The sequence below is a fragment of the Aotus nancymaae genome, unplaced genomic scaffold, assembly GCF_030222135.1.
Source record: "Aotus nancymaae isolate 86718 unplaced genomic scaffold, 86718_ANA_hifiasm-v0.15.2.pri h1tg000046l, whole genome shotgun sequence".
Lineage (NCBI taxonomy): Eukaryota > Metazoa > Chordata > Mammalia > Primates > Aotidae > Aotus > Aotus nancymaae.
The window spans coordinates 25284308-25302892 of record NW_026988460.1 but is presented as its reverse complement, the minus strand read 5'-3'; the positions used below and the strand labels follow the sequence as shown (position 1 = coordinate 25302892).

Sequence of the window (18585 nt, the reverse complement as noted above, 5' to 3'; positions counted from 1 at the left end):
TGAGGCTCACCTTCTGCCAGTACTGCCTCCTGACGCGTTGGACTGGAATCCACATGCTGTGGGGCCTCTGAGCCTGGGGCCTGCTCCCTCTTTGTTTAAAATTATTTGTCTGGAAGTTTCAGGGAGGTAGCATGGTAGAAACAAAAGGAGACTCCTGCATGGAATCAGAAGGGCTGGGAGATTGCTGAGAAGGGAATCACTTCCTCGCGGTGTAGTTCATTTTTATTATTGGCTGGATCTGTGTATCCAGAACTGCCCTGTGCTCCATCCATCCTAGGAATCCTGCACACTGGTGAATGCTGGCCCAAAGCATTCCAGAGACAGAATTACTGTGAAGTGTTGGGGATTGGCAGGAGTTCTGCATGTGGGGGAAACTCCGACTTTCTCAAGGGAGGCCCTCACTGCTGATTCACAAGCGAAGACTGATTTCTGTGACAGCCATGATTCCCGAGTGGGTGTCTTGCCCTTCCTATGAGTGTGGTCTGTACCCTGATTCATGAGCGGGGCTTTCATGGTTTGGGAAAAGGATGGAGGAAGCATGAGCACCTGCCTTTGTAGAGAGAGGGCAGGAACCTGGGGTTCTAAAGCCCCCTCTGGAACGTACATGCTCTGGGACCACAAGCAAGTCACTGCTTGTTTGCCTCAGTCTCTCCTAGGACACTGCCCTGCCAGACTCAGGGGTCAGGTTGTGGGATGAGAGAGGAGGCTAGCCCTGTGTATGACAAGCAGGGATGCTGGATGTGTTTTCTGAGCACTCACACATAGTCCCCAAAGTCCACCCCCCAAGCAGTTTGAGCGGCTTCTCCGGGTATCCCCATGTTACATATTATCGTTGTAGGGGTTACTAGTTAACACGTGGTGCCCTGGGTCTCCTCGTTCTACGCTAGTGGCCCCATCACATACCCAGTGCTGTGTTGCCTGCTGGGGACACAGGACAAGTGGATTCTTGTCCTTGTCTCAGGAGCTCCTCAGTCTTGGGGGCAGGTAGATAATCTCAACCTAGTATGAAATGCTTGAGATCCAGCAGGCGGGGTGCTCTGAAGGCTGAGCAAATATTCCCAGAGAGGATGCATGGAGTCCTGCTAGAGAGGAAGGGCATTTTAGGGGGAGGGCCTCGCAGGTGCAAAGGCCTGGAGCAATCAAACAGCCAGCCCAGGGAAGAGGGGAGGAGGGGATTGGTAGATTTCAGCAAAAGGTGGAGTGGGACAGGTGAGCACTTTGGTGGAAGGAGGACTTGAGGGTGGGACCCGATGGAGGTTTGCTGCAGAGGCTAGAACATCCGGAGTTGCACTCCCCAGGCCCGGCTTCGGTGGAGGAAGGGCCTTGCCGCCACCAATGCCACCGCTGGCTCCGGGGAGGATTATCTATTTTAGCAACTCCGGGAGGGCGGAGGAAGGGAGCGCCCAGCCTGTGCCAGTTAGAGCAGGCAGCTCTGGAGCGGGCACAGGAGCTCCGGCTCCAGGCGCGGGAGGCTGGGGCAGGCTGCGCAGGGCTCTGCCTGCGGGCAGGAGGGCACGATGCTGGCGGTGTCACTCAAGTGGCGGCTGGGCGTGGTGAGGCGGCGGCTCAAAGGTGCCGGTGAGTCTGGGTGGAGGGCAAGGGGCCCAGAGGTACTTCCCGGGCTCCCCGCCTGTCCTCAGTCACCCCTGCTCTCCCTCCTCCTCTCTCTCGGAGCCTTTTGGGTTTCTCTGCTGCATCTCTCTCTCTCCCTCTGTATCTCTGCCCCAGACCACTCCACTTCCTTCCCCTCTCTCCATCCCTCTGGTTCCTTCTCTCTGCTCCATCTCTCTGTCTGTCTGAATCTCTCTGCTCTCTTCCTCTCTCTCCCACTGTCTCTCTGCTCTCTTCCTCTCTCTCTCACTGTCTCTCTGTTTCTCTCTCCTCTCTCTCCCACTGTCTCTCTGGCCTCTGGGTCTCCTGTGTGTCTCTCTCTCCTGCTGCCTGCCCTCCCTTGCCCGGTTCTCTGCCCCCGCCTCTGCTCTGCCTTCTCTCTCCCACTCTGTCTGTCTCTGTCTTGCTTTTCTCTGTTCCTCTTCCACTGTCGCTGTCTCTCCCTGGATCTCTTTGGACTTTCCTGTGTGTCTCTCCTTCATCACCCCTACCCCTTCCCAGGGTATGTCCCCAGCAGCCTTTTCTCTCCTTCCTGGTGAGGCCATGGGGCTGTCCAGATGGGCTGGGGTGGCCTGATAGGGGTGCTGTGTGTGGTCGAGGAGGGGTGGGAGGGAGCAAGCGGCTGTAGGTGGGGAGTTGGGACAGGGGGCCACAGGCAAAGGCTGCCCGGCTCTGGGGAAGACTGTATGCTGAGCCCCAGCCTGTGCCGGGTCCCATCCCTGGACACATGCTCAGCCCCTGGGAAGGTGCTGAGGGGGCTCAAGCTGGGAGCAAGACTGGAGTCGGGGTGGGGAGGAGCTGGAGTTAAGCCCCAGGCTTCACCTATGCTGCCTGTTTCTCCATCTACAGCTGGGAGAGGAGGGAGGTGGTGCATTCACAGTCTGTGCTTCAGGCTGAGGACCAAGAATCATCTTACTGTCAACAGGAATAGCAGTGGCAGACATTCACTCAGTGCCACTGTGTGCCAAGCAGTGCGTTCACTCATTGATTCCTCACAGTAGCCCTGCAAGGCTGGTCCCATCCTCATTCTGATTGTGCAGAGGAGGAAACTGAGGCACAGAGGGGTTAAGTAACTTGACTAAGGCCACACAGCTGACATACCGAGGCTCTCCAGCCAGTGAGCTTGTAACTGTGAGCATTTCCCAGACTCTAAGGGGCCTACACAGGGGGAGTCTGCTTCGGGGAGGTGGGGAGATGGGGGTGGGTGTCTGTGGGGCAGCAGGGGGCTCTAAGTCCTGCACTGGCTTATGGGCAACTGGTGGCCTGACATCCTAAAGTTCCCTGAAAGCCTGGTCCACAGAGGCAGAGTGGCTGGTGCCTGGAGATCATCAGGAGCAGGGCTCTCCTTGGGGTTGGCCAGAGACTCCTGGGCTGAGACCACCCCCACAGGAGATGCTCCCTCCCCCATTGAGGCTGCTGTCCTCCGTTCAGGTCCACAGACCCTAAGAGCCCAGGGGATCCTCAGGCTGGAGGGATGGATGAAATCCTGGATTGGCTGCAGATGTGAGCTTCCCTGGGGTTTGGAGAACAGCCTGCTGAATGCTGAGATCAGGCTCTGCATCTTGGAGTACAGGAAATGCTTGTATTGGCCCAAACAGTCCAGGGTTCAAATCTTGTCCTGCCTCTTACTCCCTGTGTGGCCTTGGATGGCTATTCAACCTCATGTTCCTCTCCCAGTAAAATGAGCCCCCAAAATCGCCCTTCTGAGATTGCAGTGCCAGCTGGGGAAGTTTGGGACACACAATAGACTCCTGGAATTTTTAATTCTGCCTTCTCTTTAGTGACCCAACCACTTACTTCCTCTCCCCATGCACACACCGCTGTCCTCAGGGCAGTCACATCTGGGGCCAGCATGGCTCTTCATAGAAAATAAGCAAAGGAAAAAGGAGGGTGCATCCTGGTTGACTGAGGACACACTGAGTGCAGACTTGAGCCAGGCTCCTGCCCGACCCTCTCCACTGCTTCACGGAGGGCACTGAGGGAGGAACAAGGAGCTTGCTTTGCACATGCAGCGAGCCTGCACATCCACGAACACAAAACCTCAAGGGAGGAAAAGCCAAGTGATGTCAGAGGAGGGAAGATGTTTCTTCTGTCTTCTTCTTCATAATCTTTTTTTCAAAAAATGCCTGGGACACGTTTCTCCATTTCTAGCCTATATTATTTTAATGGGCCATCCTGTTGCTCATCTTTTCTGGGTAAGGCCCCCAAGGTTTCTCAGTCTGTGATTACTTGGGTGGAGGTCCCCGAGCCACATGGCCATGTGAGACCCCTCCCACGTCCCCCAAACTGAGACTTGAGGTTGTAGTTATTGCCTCGAGAAGGAAGCAATGATTTTGCTTGAGAGAGGTCAGAAGAAGATCCCAGAGCGGGGTATTTAAGGATGAATAGGAGTTTGCCAGGTAGATAAGAGTGGGAGCAGCGCATGAAAATGCCTGGAGGTGGCCAGGCGCAGTGGCTCACGCCTTTAATCCCAGCACTTTGGGAGGCTGTGGCAGGCAGATCACGTGAGGTCAGGAGTTCGAGACCAGCCTGGCCAGCATATAGTGAAACTCCATCTCTAGTAAAAAATACAAAAATTAGCTGGGCATGGTGGCATGCACCTGTAGTCCCAGCTACTTGGGAAGCTGAGGCAGGAGAATCTCTTGGATCCAGGAAGCGGAGGTTGCAGTGAGCCAAGATTGCACCACTGCACTCCAGCCTGGGTGACAGAGTGAGACCTTGTCTCAAAAAAAAAAAAAAAAAGAAGCCTGGAAGCTTGAAAGATCTGCCTCAAGACCCCGTGAGAGCTTTGGTCAGCATGAAGCGTGTGGGGAGAGGACGGAGGCAGAGTGGAGGAGGTGAGACTGTGGAGCTTGGACCCTGTCCTGGGGGCAGTGGGAGTCATGGATGGTTCTTGAGCAGGAGAGAGTGGAGGACTGCTTCGAGTGTTAGAATAGGCTCTGGACCAGGTGCGGTAGCTCATGCCTATAATCCCAGAATTTTGGGAGGCTGAGGTAGGTAGTTCACTTAAGGCCAGGAATTTGAGACCAGCCTGGCCAACATGATAAAAGCCCATCTCTAATGAAAATACAAAAATTAGTCACGAGTGGTGGCAAATGCCTGTAATCCCAGCTACTTGGGAGGCTGAGGCAAGAGAATCGCTTGAACTTGGGAGACAGAGGTTGCAGTGAGTCAAGATTGTGCCAAAAAAGAAAAAACAAAAAAGAATAGGCTCTGGCTGTGGTCTACAGACCGTAGGTGGGGTTGGGTTGGGGCCCACGCAGAAGGTAAGGAGCCAGCACTGTAGGGTGGGCAGAATCAACAGATGTCGAGGCAGAATAGCCTGTGTCATTTACTCATTCAACAAATATTTATTGAACACCTGTTATGTCATAGGTATTGTTCTAGGCCCTTGGGCTACAAGGGGGAACAAGATAGACAGAAGCCCCCATCCTTGCCCTCCTAAGCTTTGTCTGCCTGTGCCCGCTCTGTGATTAATTATTCACTCCTTCCTTCTCCTCCTTAATGAGGCTCCCCTTGGCCTCCCACACACTTCCACATCCGGCTCCTGGCATTTCTCCTGGCAGCCACATCAGGGTCTCAGATCTGACTCCCAGCGTGGAAATGAGCCCTCTCCCTCCAGTGCCCCACTCTGGGCCTCTGCCCTCCTCCATGCCTTGAGGGGGCACCAGAATTTCAGATCAGCTATGGTGGCCCGGAGACCAGGTAACTGTTTTTTGAATCAAGAAGACAGGGATAAACTCTTGTCCTGGAATTGCAGAATGCCGGAAGCCTGGAGTGAACCTCTAGACCTGTTCTTTGTTTCCCAAGCATTTATTGAGCACTTACTGTGTGCCAGGCACTTCCCATGTACTTTCTCACCTTTGCAACAGGCCTGTGGGTTATGAACTAAATCGCCCCATTTGCAGCTGAGGAAACTGAGGCCTAAAGACGAAGTTACTTTCCAAGGTCACACACCTAGGAAAGAAGTAGTGGAGCATGAGCCTACCCAGGCCGCCTGACTTCCAAGTCCAACCATTTCACTGTGGGGGCGTTTCTCCGTGGTCAGCTTATTTGTCTTCCTCTGCTGGGTGCAAGGGACCCCTCAGTTGTATTCCCAACATGTGGCCACTGGTCTGCTTTCCCCAGGTTCCCCCAAGTCCTCTGCCTTCTCTCTGCTGCTCCTGTCCCAAGACAGCCCTGCAGAAACAGCAACGCCTGCCCACAAGTCTCCCTGCTCCAGACTGAGTGAGCCCAGCTTTCCACGGAACAGGGTCTCTCGCCCCTCTCCACCTGGCTGCTGCCTCCATCCACACCCCATCCTCTCTGTGTCCCTTGTGCAGAGCAGAGCCCAGAGTGGAGCCCAGGGCCTGGGGAGGTCTGAGCCAGACAGAGCAGGCAGAACGTGCCAAGCCTCTCCCTGGATGTCTCAACTGCACGTTGGCCTTGCTTGCGCGTGTCTCCCTCTAGAATGGATGCTGATCTCGTCAGCTCGGATCCCGGCATTGTCTCCATCTGTTGGCTTGAATGTTTAGTCCAGCACGACCATCTGCCTGTCTTAATTGTCCGGATCATTGTGAAGGCTCCCAGCCCTGTCTCCTCACCCACTGGGGAAATGGTCAGATGGAGCAGAAACCACCTCCATCAGCCAAGGGACTGAGGCTGACCCCGACTCCCCATAGGTCCTTGGTAGGTCCCTGTTCCTCCTGGCCTCAGTGTCTCCTTCTGGGCCCCTGGCCCTGCTCTCCCAGGCCTGGAAGCCTTGGACCCTACCCCCATCCACCCACTCACTCCCCTTGGGCTAACCTTGGCTCTCTGGTTCCCACATTTTGCTGTCTTGGCCGAGGTGATGGTGACTCATAAGCAGATGTGGTGGGCAGGTGGGCGGGCGAAGCAGGGCACGTGGCCAGCAGCCACTAACAGCCATATGATTGGGGTGGCTGGGGTCCCTGTAGGATGACCTTGGGCAAGATCCCTGCTCCTTGCTGTGTTTGGGTGCCCATGTGCAGAGTGGGTTTATTGAGGAAGGTTTGTTTGGGGTTTGTAAGCAGCCAAAGGTCATTTGGAATTCAAGCTGGGGATGGAGGTGAGGGGGTTCCAGGCTGGCAGAGGTCAGAGCTGAAGCAGCCCCAGATACCGCAAGTCCCACTCCTCCCACACGTGTACTCCTATTTTACACATGGGGAGATTGAGGCCGGTTTTGCCCAAGGTCCCCCAGCCAGTCAGAGGTGGAGGTAGATCCAGGACTTGAACTCAGGGCCCCCCTGAAGCCCCAGCAGAGCTGCTGTGAAGAAAATGGCATACCAGAATGTTCCTCGTGCTTCATCACCATGCTGATGTCTTCTTCTAGGGGTAGGTGGGCAAAGAAGCGTGTGGGACGGTGGCCAGTGAGTGGACACACAGTGGGACTGAGAGGTGCCAAGGGCTTGGAGCCCCAGATGAGGGCCCAGCCAGTGGGAGGGCGTCCTTGGGGATGGAGGGGGCAGCAGTCTTGGAGGACTGGTAGGATTTGGCCTGGCACACAGGGACTAGGAAGACAGCATTCCTGGAGGATGGTAGTCAAAGGCTTGGAGGTGGGAACTGGCTCTGCTACTCGGTGCTGGGAATGGGAGGTGGGGAGGCTGGAGAGGGCTGGTGAGTTGGGGGTGCAGGGGACTCAGCTGCCAGGCAGCAGGCACTGGCCTGGAAATCCCAGGGTCAAGCCCTGTCCTCAAACACATGGTTTCTGCCGGGGCCGACCTCCAAACCCTGCGGGGCTCCCACCCCCACATCTCTACCCGATCTCTCTGGCATAGTCTCAGCCGAGCGGCCTGGGGTCCTTGGATGGTCCTTCCCGTGTTCTCATCCTGCCTGAGGGTCCGCCATGGGTCCACAGCTCCTGGGTTCTCTTTCAATATTCAAGTCTACCATGAGGACACAAAATCTGGTGATCACCATATCCACCAAGCCCTTTTGAGAATGTGTGTGAACTGAATTGTGATTTAAGGCCTTGGGGCCAGAGAACTGAGCTGTCTCTGGGCCCCAATTTCCTTGTCTGTAAACTGAAACAACTGATGATGGCCCCAGCCTCATGGGACTGAAGTAAAGGTCCCTGGAGGTGAGAAGCAGTATGAAATCTGGGTGTCAGGTAGGGGCCAGCTGGGATTGTCATTATTAGAGGCTTATGTTCCCATGTTCTCTGAACCTCAGTTTCCCACTTGGACAATGAGGTACTGGGTGTAGAGGATGTCTGTCCAGCATGGTCAGATGCTGTAGCATCTGGGAGGATGGTTTGTTCTTCCTGGTTGGGGGAGCCCCCCAGGAGGTGGCCCCAGAATAACGGGGTGAACGGCCACCACCGTGTCCAGCCACACACTGGGTCCCCACTGAAGCCACATCCAGACTGAGTCGTGGCCTCTCCTGCCAGGGCTCAGAGGCCACGGTGTGGGATCAGAGCGCCATAGGGAGGCAGGCTGCAGCTGGGATAACAGAGGGACTCTCACCCCTTACAACTCTTCAGGAATAAGGAGGGCTGCTCAAGGTGGTGAGTTCCACTTATGGGTGTGTACAAGCTGTGCTAGACAGCAGAGAGGATTCCTGCATTGAACTGCAGTGTTGGAAGGGAAGAATTGTTGTTTTCTTTCCAATATGGCAACTCAGAGCTTACATACATTCATCATATATTTCTCATTCATTCTGCAAACACTTGTGTAGCACTTCCTGGGTGCACAACCCTGCCCCGGGCATGGGGTGGAAATCAGTGAGCAAGACAGTTGTGGGTCTCCCATTCAGTGGAGAAGAACAGGTGGAGGAAGAGCTGAGATGAAAACCATCGGAGGAGAGGCTGAGGGAGGTAAAGGAGACACGCCCCACGTGGCCAGGATGGGCCTCTGGGTGGAGGGTATCAGCCTGGACTCTAAGGATGAAAGTGAGGAAGAACATTCCAGGCAAAGGGAAGAGCCTGCGCAGAGCGCTGGAGGAGGGAGCACGTGGTTCTCACGGGCCAGCCCTCTGCCCATCCTAGTTGGCTGCCTTAACAAAGTCCCTTCCTCTCTCTGACTTCAGTTTCACACTGTAGAATGGGAACAGCAACGTCTGTCCCATAGGACCCTTGAAAGATTTCATGAGACAGTGTACATAAAGTACTGGGTACCCAGTAGGTGCTCAGCAAATGCTGGTCCTTTCCTTCTCTCTAGGGCATTTGCGTTTGGACGGAGGGTGTGCTTGATCCATGGGTGAGTGGTCGGACTCCGGGCACGTGTTAGCTACAGGCTGACTCTGGGACCAAAGCTGGTCATGGGCACAGGATGACAGCTGTGCCCACCCCTCCCAAAGCCTCATCCACTACCCTCATGCCTTGATTACTAGCCACAAGGGGGAGTCGCTGCATCAACTCCAGGGTGCTGAGGTCTGTGCACGGCTCCTGACGGCTTGGCCTGCGTTCAGCTGCACGCGCTCTCTGTGTCGTCACCGGAGGGGCCTCTGGAGAGCCTGCTCCTTCCTAAATGTCATCCACAGGGCCGGTCACAGTGCCAGGAATGCCCCGATACAGTGCCCTCTCTCCTCTGCAGAACTGTGTCTGCAGAACCCGGCCCTGCATGCCTAGGCAGCCCACCTGCCCTTTGGAGGCCTTTCGGTGGTGCCTTTCCTTCCCACTTCCCACCCTCTGCCCAGGCTGTGTGCTTGCCTGGAAGTCCCTGCCCTCCTTACCTTTGAGTGTTTCTTTGTTCCTCCAGGCTTGGCTCAGACACTGCCTCCACCCCACCCCCGCCGCCCGCAGCTTTGCCGGACTCCTCCTCTGAGCATCCCTGACTCCATAGCCACCTTTGTTTTGGGTGGGTTCGTGGCAGATCCTCTTTGGATGTAGTCCCTTCTATAAGAGATGCTGACATTTCGGCATGTGTAGTGTTCTTGACCCACAGTAGGCCCTGTATGAGCAGTGGCTGGACTTTGAACTTACTTGGGTCTCTTGAGTCCCAGCCCAGGACTTTCCCTAGCACAGGGCAGGGAGGGACCCTGTCATCCTGAGATTGGGACATTTAATGCTGCTTTTTCCTGGAGCTGAGCTCCAACAGCTTGTCCATTTATTTCCATGTTTTGCTTTCTGTTAGGAGGCAGAGAGAGGGCAGGTGGACAGTCAGAGCAGCCCTGAGGGGAAGAGGATGGGAAGCATGGACAGACGGTGAGGCCCGACCCCTCACCCAGGAGTGCTCTGAGCACCCATTCAAGACAGTTTTCTAAGACACTTAGCTGACCCTATCCCTCTCTCCCTCCCAACTCTTCCAGCAGTGTTCTCACGAAAGAATTCCAACTTCCAACATGCCATTCAAGGCACCTATTTATTTTTAGTTTTTAAACTCCAAGTTCCAAAGGTTGAGCTAAATTTCTCAGTTCTAAGCACACATAGTTCTGGGCCATCCCAGCGCTGGATCTGGCTCTGTGTTATCTGATTTCTTCTCCTTCATGCTCTATCCCCAGTCCGAATTACTTCCCTCTAAACTTGCACTTGGTGAAATGGTCTTTACGTCTGTGTGCGCCCTTACAACATAGATAGTGCTTTATGTGTGTGCTTTCAATACATAAATGATACCACAGGGTAGATCTCATTCTGTCTCCCTTCCTCCCTTCCTTTCCATCTTTCCTTTCTCCCTTCCTTTCCTCCTTTCTTTCTTTAACGTGACACTAGGTTTTCTAAGGTCCATTCCCGTGGCTGCACTTCTAATTGCTGTGTCTATAACTTCTGTGTCACACTCCATGGGTGTAGTGACCACGTTACCTGTCCCCTACCCTAGGATGGAGTCCCAGGTCACTTAACCAACTTTCTCAAGAGTTCACGCCCCTTAGGGACCTAGGGAGGGGGTGGGATTACTCTGTAATAACTTCCAGGAGTGAGGGGGCTGGGACACAGGTGGCCAGACATGGAATTTCTCCTAACACTGCCAGGTGCCGTGACTGTGGCTGCCTCCGTTTGCCCTCCACCAGCGGTGCTGTGACTTTCCATCTCCATTTCCCCACATCGTCACCAGCACTTGGTTTTGTCTGCGTTTCTAGCATTTGCCATTCTGAGGAGAGTCAGGTGAGGGCTCGCTGTTTCTGTTTTCACTTCTCTGGCGACAGTTAGTTGGGACGGCTCTGCATGAACTTGGGGCCATTTGTCCTCTGTGCTCTGTGCCTCGCCTGTTCATAGCTGGTGCCCATTTTTCTTTTTCTTCCTGTTTTGCATCAAGATACATCCTGAGTCCATGCTTTCTGACCTCTCCCACCTGGCAGTTCCCCAAACGTGCCCTGTTGGCTGTCATTAGAGGAGCTTTGATGTTCAACTGAAAGGGAAAATGTGGCTCAGAGCAGAAGGGGCCTGGATTCCAGATCTCCTGCCTCTGAAGTGCCTGGCCCATTTCCTCCCCCCGACCCCTCACCCCTGTGCCATCCTGATCCTTGCAACCCACCCCCGGTAGCTGCCTTGGCAAAACAGAAGCCAGGTCACATGATGACCCTGCTGTAAGCCCTCCCCTCACACTCAACAGAATCCTGACTCCTCTCCCTGGGCCCTGCCTACCTTGTCTCTGAGCCTCAGCTGCACCTGCCCCTCAGCCGCTCCTGGCACCTGAGTTTGATCTGCTTACCTGGAACCTCCTCCTCCCTTTGTGCCTTCTCATCCAGCTCTAGGCAGTTACTGTGGAGCACTCTCCTCCCTCCGCCCTGCCCACAGGTCCCTAAGGGGTGTGAAAATGCTGGTGAAGGAGACCTGGGCCTCAGCTTAACAGTCACTTACTCTGAGATGCTCTCCCTGACCACCTGCTTTGTATTCTCTGCGCCAACATAGTGACTGTCTGTCACAGCCCTCAGGACCATCTCAAATGCTGTCTGTCTATCTGTCTGTTTTCCTTGCTGGATCTCTGGCCCCCACTAGACCAGAAGCTCTAAGAGAGCAGGGTTTGCCTGCTCTGTTCACTGCTGAAACCTCTGGCCCAGCTGACCTCTGGAAGGTTAATAGGTGCTTAGTTAATATTCTCCGAGTGAATGAGTGACCAGAGAGTCAGGATAGGGCCATGATCATGCTGGCCACCTTCCTGTGCCCACATGCTGTAGTTTTTTGAGGTATTTTGCTCATTCTCTGAGCTTCTCAACAAAGACCTTGTTAGTACAGACAACTTCATTCACATTTTAGAGGAGGAACCTGAGGCTCAGAGAGGCCCACTGTACAATTGTGCTCCCATGTCCTCTCCTCCAGGAGGAAAGCTATTGTGGGTGTCAAGGGAAGCATGGAGCCCAAGAGGGAGTCCCTGGGAGCTGTCCCATCTGTGGCCAGGCCTCTGGCCTGCTGGTGACTTGACCCTGCCCAGGCAGGGGGTTCCCAGCCCCTCTGAACATGTGTTGTCTCTGTCTGGCTGCATTGGGCTTCCTGAGTCTGTGTTCGCATGCCTGGGCTGTGGATAGTGGTTCGGTGCACGCATTTCTTGGGGTCACTGGATGGGGATGCCATCAGGCAGGGCTGGCTTCAAATCCTGACTCCCCCTGATGTTCTGCCTAAGGGCAAGTGGCTTCACTTTTCTGGGCCCTGGCTTCCTCATCTCTGAAGTGGAGATGTGGAGATGTCACTGGGATGAAATGAGAAAATGTGTGCAAAATGCTGGCACAAGGCCTGGTGCATGGAGTCTCTGCTCCGATTATGTTGACAGTGGCTCTTCCCAACATTCTGGAAACCTCTGGCTCTTCCCAACATTCTGGAAACCTCCTCTCCTGGGTCTGTCCATATAGCTGTCATGCTTTGCTCCTGTGGCTGTTGGAGCCTCCTTGGCCTGTGACCTTGAGTGTTTTCCTGGAGGCTGGCAGGCTCTGTGGGTCTGAGGTCCACTGGGGCAGCCCACTGGGTGGCGCTACCCTGGAGCTCCTCTCAGCCTTCCCTGAAGTCAGTGGGGGCTGGGGAGATGTGGAGTGCCTTGGACAGAGTGGGAAAAGACCAAACAGCACCCCCTAAGAGGGGGTCACCTAGTGGTCCTCCCCTGTGGCTGGTGGAATCTCAGACTGAGCCTCAGTTTCCCCATCTGTAAAATGGGTATGATAATGCCTACCTGGCTGAAATGTTTAAAGACACAGGCTCTGAGAGGACCAGGCGGGGAGGGAGCAATTGTCCTGGCCCGGCCCCTGGGGTGGAGGGAGGAGGGATGGAGGAAGAAGCAACCGACAGCCCAGAGCAATAAAGGTTTATCTCTCTTTTCCTTGAATTGCCATCTCTGCCTCCCTCTCACCCAGACTTCATTTCCGGTTGTCACTCAGGGTCCCTGGTGGGCTCAGGACATGGCTCGCCTGTGTTATGATGAACTCAGCCCTGGAGTCTGAGTGGAAAGACGGAGGCCTGGGTCCAGACCCTCACTGTGCTGGTGGGGCACCCCCGGCAAGGCCCTTCCTGGGCCTCAGTTTTCCCATGGGCTTGGTTCTCAACCACAGTGGCACTGACCTCTGGGTGGGAGGGGCTAGGGATGCTAGGAACCCTGCAGTGTGAGAGGCAGCCCTGAACAGCAGAATGCCCCAGCTCTAGTGCCAGTGGTGCCCCACTGAGAGGCAATGTGAGGGCTCTGCAGGCCTGGCCCTGCGTTGGGAAGAGCATGTGGTGATAGTGAGTTTGCAAAACCTTCCAAGGTCTCGGACCCTCACTCCTCACAGGGGGCAAAGTGAAGCTCAGACAGTTGTGACTGGCCCAGGGTCACACAGCTTGTGGGTGGTGGAGCTGGGATTTGAACCTGGGCACATCTGACTGGTATGCTTAGCTCCCTTGAAATTCCATTTCTGGCCTGTTTGGTGGCATTAGTGTGAGACTCTTGGCAGGCAAGTGGGTGGATGAACGCTTTCTGATTCATTGATACATGGTCTTCCCAACCCTAGGGGGTGGGTGTTTTTATTATTCTCATTCTGCAGCCGAGGAAGCTGAGGTCCACAGAGGTTTGGACGAGTGCCCCGATCACACAGCAATCCGTCTTCCAATTGTCTCACAAACCTGGGGACACAGGAGTGTCAGGACCCCTTCTGACCACGGAGGAGCTGCCTGCCAGCACAGTGGCCCTGCCATCTCCCCTGGGTTGCTCAGTACCCCCACAGCATTTGAATCATGGAGCAGTCAGATGCTGTCCTCAGGAGCCCCTGGTGGCCTGGGTGCTTGGCAGGCCTGGCTTCCAGCCACTTTACATGCCCAGGCAATCTGTTCCCCTTTCCCTCTGCTTCCCTGAAGTTGGCAGCATTGGACAAGGAGGATTGTCTTTGGAGGGTGATCAAGCGGCAGCTCTGCCTGCTCTCATGTCCTAGAAGGAGCTCTTGCTGCTCATCCCGAGGCTGCCTCCCAGCCAGAAATCCTCCTCTCACCTCCTGGCAGCCTGCACTCCATGTTTGAGGTCCTTGCAGAGCTGTCTCACCCCCTGCACTACAGCCATCCTTAGCTCTCCATTTCCTGCAGGATGAAGACAAACCCCTTAATACATCGCTTCTCAAACTTCATACGCATCACCTGAGGACTCTCTTAACTTGCAGCTTTTGATTCGGCAGGCCTGGGCGGGGCCCGAGTATCTGTGTGTCTGACAAGCTCCTGGTGATGCAGATGCTGCTGGTCCTCAGACTGCACTTGGAGGAGCGAGACTCTAGTAGACCACCCCTGGCCTGGCTGTATCTTTGTTTCCTTCCTTGTCTCCTCACTTAGTCATGTGGGATTTCATCCATGGATTCACACACATGCAATGGCTTTTTCCTTCGTCGACAAACTCCTTCCCATCCTTCAAAGTCAGGCTAAAAAACCCTTCTCAGTGGACTCCCAGACAGAGCTAATTCCTCTTCCTCTGCACTCCCAGATGCTTTTACAAATCCCTGAAATCCTGAGGCCCATAGCAGTGCCATTAAGAATAGCAGTGCTGGTGCCAGGCCTCCTAAGTGTGAAACTTGGCTCCATCCTTACCAGCTGGGTGACCTTGGGCAAGTTGCTTAACCTCTCTGTGCCAAGTTATTTATTTAAATTCTGTCTCGTTCCAAAATGGACCAGTAGTTGCTTCTGAACATACACTTGGATAAAAGCCAATGAAGATGTGCTCAGTAGGGTGTTGGGGACAGAGGGCAAAAGGGAGACGCTGTTTCCCATCTGCCTCCTTGTGTCTTGGTCCTAGAGTGCAGAGCATGGCAGGCACTCAGAGAAACGCCGCACGGAAGCTCTATCATAATCCACAGCATGACCTTTCCAGGAGCTTTGGGTCCACAAAAGTAAGCTCCAAGGAGCAGTGAGAGAGACAGAAACATGGCAAGGCTTCCAATTGCCAATCTTAATCACTCATTTAAATGCATCTGTATGGAGAGCAAAATTTTTTTTAAGAGAAGGAGCAGATACAGGAGTTTGAGACCAGCCTGGGCAACATGGTGAAAACCCCATCGCTACAAAAAATGTAAAAGTTAGCTGGGCGTGGTGGCGCCTGCCTGTAGTCTCAGCTACTAGGGAGGCTGAGGTGGGACGATCATCTGAGCCCAGCCAGTGTGTTGCAGTGAGTGGATATTGCACCACTGCACTCCAACCTGGGTGACAGAGTGAGACGCTGTCTCCAAAAGAGAGAGAGAGAGAAAGGAAGAAAGGAAGAAGAGAAAGGAAGGAAGGAAGAAGAGAAAGAAAGAAAGAAAAGAAAGGGCAGCTGTAACTCCAACAGGCTGGGCGCCACGCACCTGTCCTCCCTGAAGAGGCTGTGGATGGAGGGAATGGAGGCGTGGGGTGAGGGTCTGTTGGAGCAGTTCACATGCATCCCTTCCTGCCTAGTTGATGCTAAGACTGCTCCAAAGTGGCCTCTGTGCCCTGGTGAAGGTCAGGGTCTTCATGGTGAGCCTCTCCCTGACCACTGCCAGGGTGCTGGTGGCCACATTGAGTGCCTGCACCCCCTTCCCGGCATGATCTGAGTCGTCCAGCAAATGCCCAACAAATTCAGGTCTTCCCTTTGTAACCTGACCCTCACCAGGCCCACTGTGGCTGAGACCTTGGCATCCCTGCTGGTCAAGGGAAACTTACCTGGCCTCTGGCCCCTTACCCCAGAAACACATCTGAAGTTGCTCAAAGAGGAAGGCACCTTGGGAAGTGGGTGACAGGATAGGGTCTCGAGTTTGCAGACACAAAGGTGCAAGTAGCCCCACCCCAGATTTAGAACATGGATTATTCTAAAGTTGCCACTAGTATTGGGCTGGCAGGAGCCAGTGTGAGGCGGCCCAAGAATTGTGGCTAAATTCCATGCTGGGGATCACTGTTCTGGAGGGAACCCACAAGAAGCCTCTGGTCCCTAATTACTGGGCAGCCCTCTCCCACCAGCTGCAGGACACATGGAAAAAATGTGAGGCTCGTGTGTTCCCATGTACCCAGGAACTCCATGGGAGCCAGGCCTGGTCTGTCTGGTTCTCTGTTGCCGGATGCACTGTGCAGTTGTTCAGGTTGTTGACACCCACCATTCAACAACCGGTACAACTGCACAGGGCATCATTTAGTGCCCTGTGTCACCATCACCCCACCCTTCTTGGTGTCTGATGCTCAGTTGGTGCCAGCACACACTGGTGGGATGGACGGCAGGAGCAATTGGGCGCAGCCTGCCATCCCTTCTCATGGTCAGGTAGAGGGGGAGCTTCAGGTGTCCATTAGGATCAGGCTAGTGAGTCCTGAGCCGGTGTGGAGGAATCCTAGGAGTGTGCAAGGCTAAGGCCCAGCTGGGAGGAGGCAGAGCCTGCCTGCTGTGGCTGGAGCCTGTGACCAGCTGGTCCTGCCTATCAAGCCCAGAGGCGGGCATATCCTCCACCCAGCTCACTTGGTCTTTGCAAAAAGCTGGGTGGCCCCTCCATGTAGCAGGCTGCTGGGCTCATCTTCCCTAAGTCCCATCTTACCGAAGAGAAAACTGAGGCCTAGGAGAGGTAGTTGGAACATTGGTGGTGGGGGAGCCCTGGAGGGTCTCCAATCTCAAGGGTTTCTAAGCTGAGACCTGCAGAGACGCCCTGGCATTGTTTGTGCAGTCAGAGAGGCTGTACTTCATCTAACTTATGTCCTGGGGTTCTGTGCAAATTCTCTTGGAATCTGCTACTTAGAAAAAAAAAGTTTGGAAAGCTCTGTTCTCTGCCTCCAGATGAAAAAACTGAAGCCAAAGTCCCAGGGTGAGTTAGGAGCAGGCTTGCTCTCTGCCTGAGAGCCCTGTGGAAAGCCCCAGGCATGCCACCTTCAAAAAGACTCCCTGTCCAGACCCACGCTGCAGGGGTGGGGCATGTCGGACCCTGTCCTGGGGCCAGCCTTGACAACAGCCATGTCCCCTTTAAGCAGAGAGCCGCCCGCTGCAGTGGGTGGACTCGGTGCCCAGCCAGTGGGAGCTGTGAGCTTCCCTCCTGCAGCCCCTCCCTGGGGAGGGCTGAGCAGCGTGGCTCCAGAGGGAGTTGGTGGGCAGAGGGGAGACAATAGCGAACATGCTGTGTGGGCTCAGCCGGGAGACCCCTGGAGAGGCGGGTATGTAATGGGGGGTCTGTGGGCAGAGTGATGGGGCTGAACACGTAGGTCCCTCCGAAGCTGCTGCCCAGAGAGAGGGGACTGGATGACTGAGATCTGGGACTGGGGACCCAGGGCTTGGGGAGGGTGGGGCAGGACACTAGCTGGGGCTGTCTGTCTGACCCTGGCCACTGTCCTGCAGCAGAATGGCTGAGCCTCCCCAGCACAGGCAGGCAGAGCAGGCAGGTCTGGAGGTTCCGAGGGTAGTGCTCAGCCCTGCAGGAGGAAGGCCAGTCCCACCTGGGTGTGAGGGAAGCCTTTTGCCCAATCTCAGGATCTGCACAGCTACCTGGTGGGAATGAGTGTCCGACTCAGAGGGGTAAGAGCCCAAGGCTCACGGGCAAGGTGGTGGTGAGGAGTTCCTGTGCTGGCACAGGGGGGCAGGAGGCTGGACCTCAGCAGGAGGAGAAGCTCTGGCTTGGGGGTCTGGCTGGTGAGCCCCTGGGGCTCTGGCATTGTGTGAAGTGGGAGGTCACAGCTGCCACGTTCCTGGGTTTGCTGAGGCTGGGACCCAGGGAGAGGTAGACAGGGATTGTTCTATCTGTCTCTCCAGCCTCAGCCTGGGCTCACTTTATTCCTCCAAAGAGGGAGCCTGGGGCCTGGGCCGGGACACACTACATTCAGTGCCCTGGGGTTGCCCCGTTGGTCCCTTCTCACACTCCTGACATATCTTTGCACAGCAGCTCCAAGGGCAGGGACTGTGGTCCTAGTGGAAAAAGGAAGTAACCGAGGCTCAGGGAGGGCAGTGGCCGAGCTGGGATTGACACTCAGATGACTTTTACAGCAGAACCCCCAACCCTGCTTCTGAGGGCCCAGCAGACTTTCATTCCCACCTCCCTTCCCATGGTGAGGAGCAGAGCCAGGTCACCTCTGGACCCAGCCTTAGGGCCCCAGAAAAATAACACTAATAATCATAATAGCTGGCTGTTCTTGAGAGCTTCCTCTGGGCCAGGCTCCGTTCTAAGCTTTCTGTGCATGCTCTCATTTAATCCTCATAACCACACTGCCATTTGGGTACTATTATTCTCCCCCATTTTACAGTTGGGAAAACTGAGGCAGAGAGATACTAAGTGACTTGTCCACGGTTATACAGCCAGAAGTGACAAAGCTGGGGTTTGACCTGATGGCCCACCCCTCCTTGGCAACTGCACTGTAAATGGAGGCACTGTCTTTTTGGCCTGGGCACATCTGTTCTTTCAACCCAAGGTCCAGGTGAGTGGGGTCACCTTGGTCTGCTGTGGTCAGGGCGACAAAGGCAGCAATGCCCTGGAGACCTTACCTGGGGTACTGCCGGGGGGTGTCTCCCCCTCCTCATGGGCCTATGACCTCCACCTCGACCCAGGCTTAGCATCGACTGCCTGGGCCTTTGCCCAGTCTCCTCCCTGGCCTCCTGGCCTCCACCTCTTTGCTGCCATGGGAGGAAGCTTGCCAAAACTCAAATCTGCTCAGCTCCTGAGCCTGGCATTCAAGGCCCTTCCTGACCTCTT

General features: G+C 55.0%; 1 protein-coding gene across 7 annotated transcripts in view; it reads left to right on the top strand.

The window, feature by feature from the left end:
* The first annotated feature begins 1493 nt into the window (after window positions 1-1493).
* GRIP2 (glutamate receptor interacting protein 2) overlaps window positions 1494-18585 on the top strand; it is a 65004-nt gene continuing 47912 nt past the window's right edge. For 5 of the 7 annotated variants that reach the window (XM_064362068.1, XM_064362066.1, XM_064362071.1 and 2 more), the window contains exon 1: window positions 1494-1578. In XM_064362068.1, coding sequence (XP_064218138.1) covers window positions 1518-1578 — 61 coding nt within the window. In that variant the 5' untranslated portion in view covers window positions 1494-1517. Of the gene's footprint in view, window positions 1579-16987; window positions 17060-18585 lie in introns of those variants that run through there. The other 2 variants (XM_064362069.1, XM_064362067.1) reach the window with 1 other exon arrangement.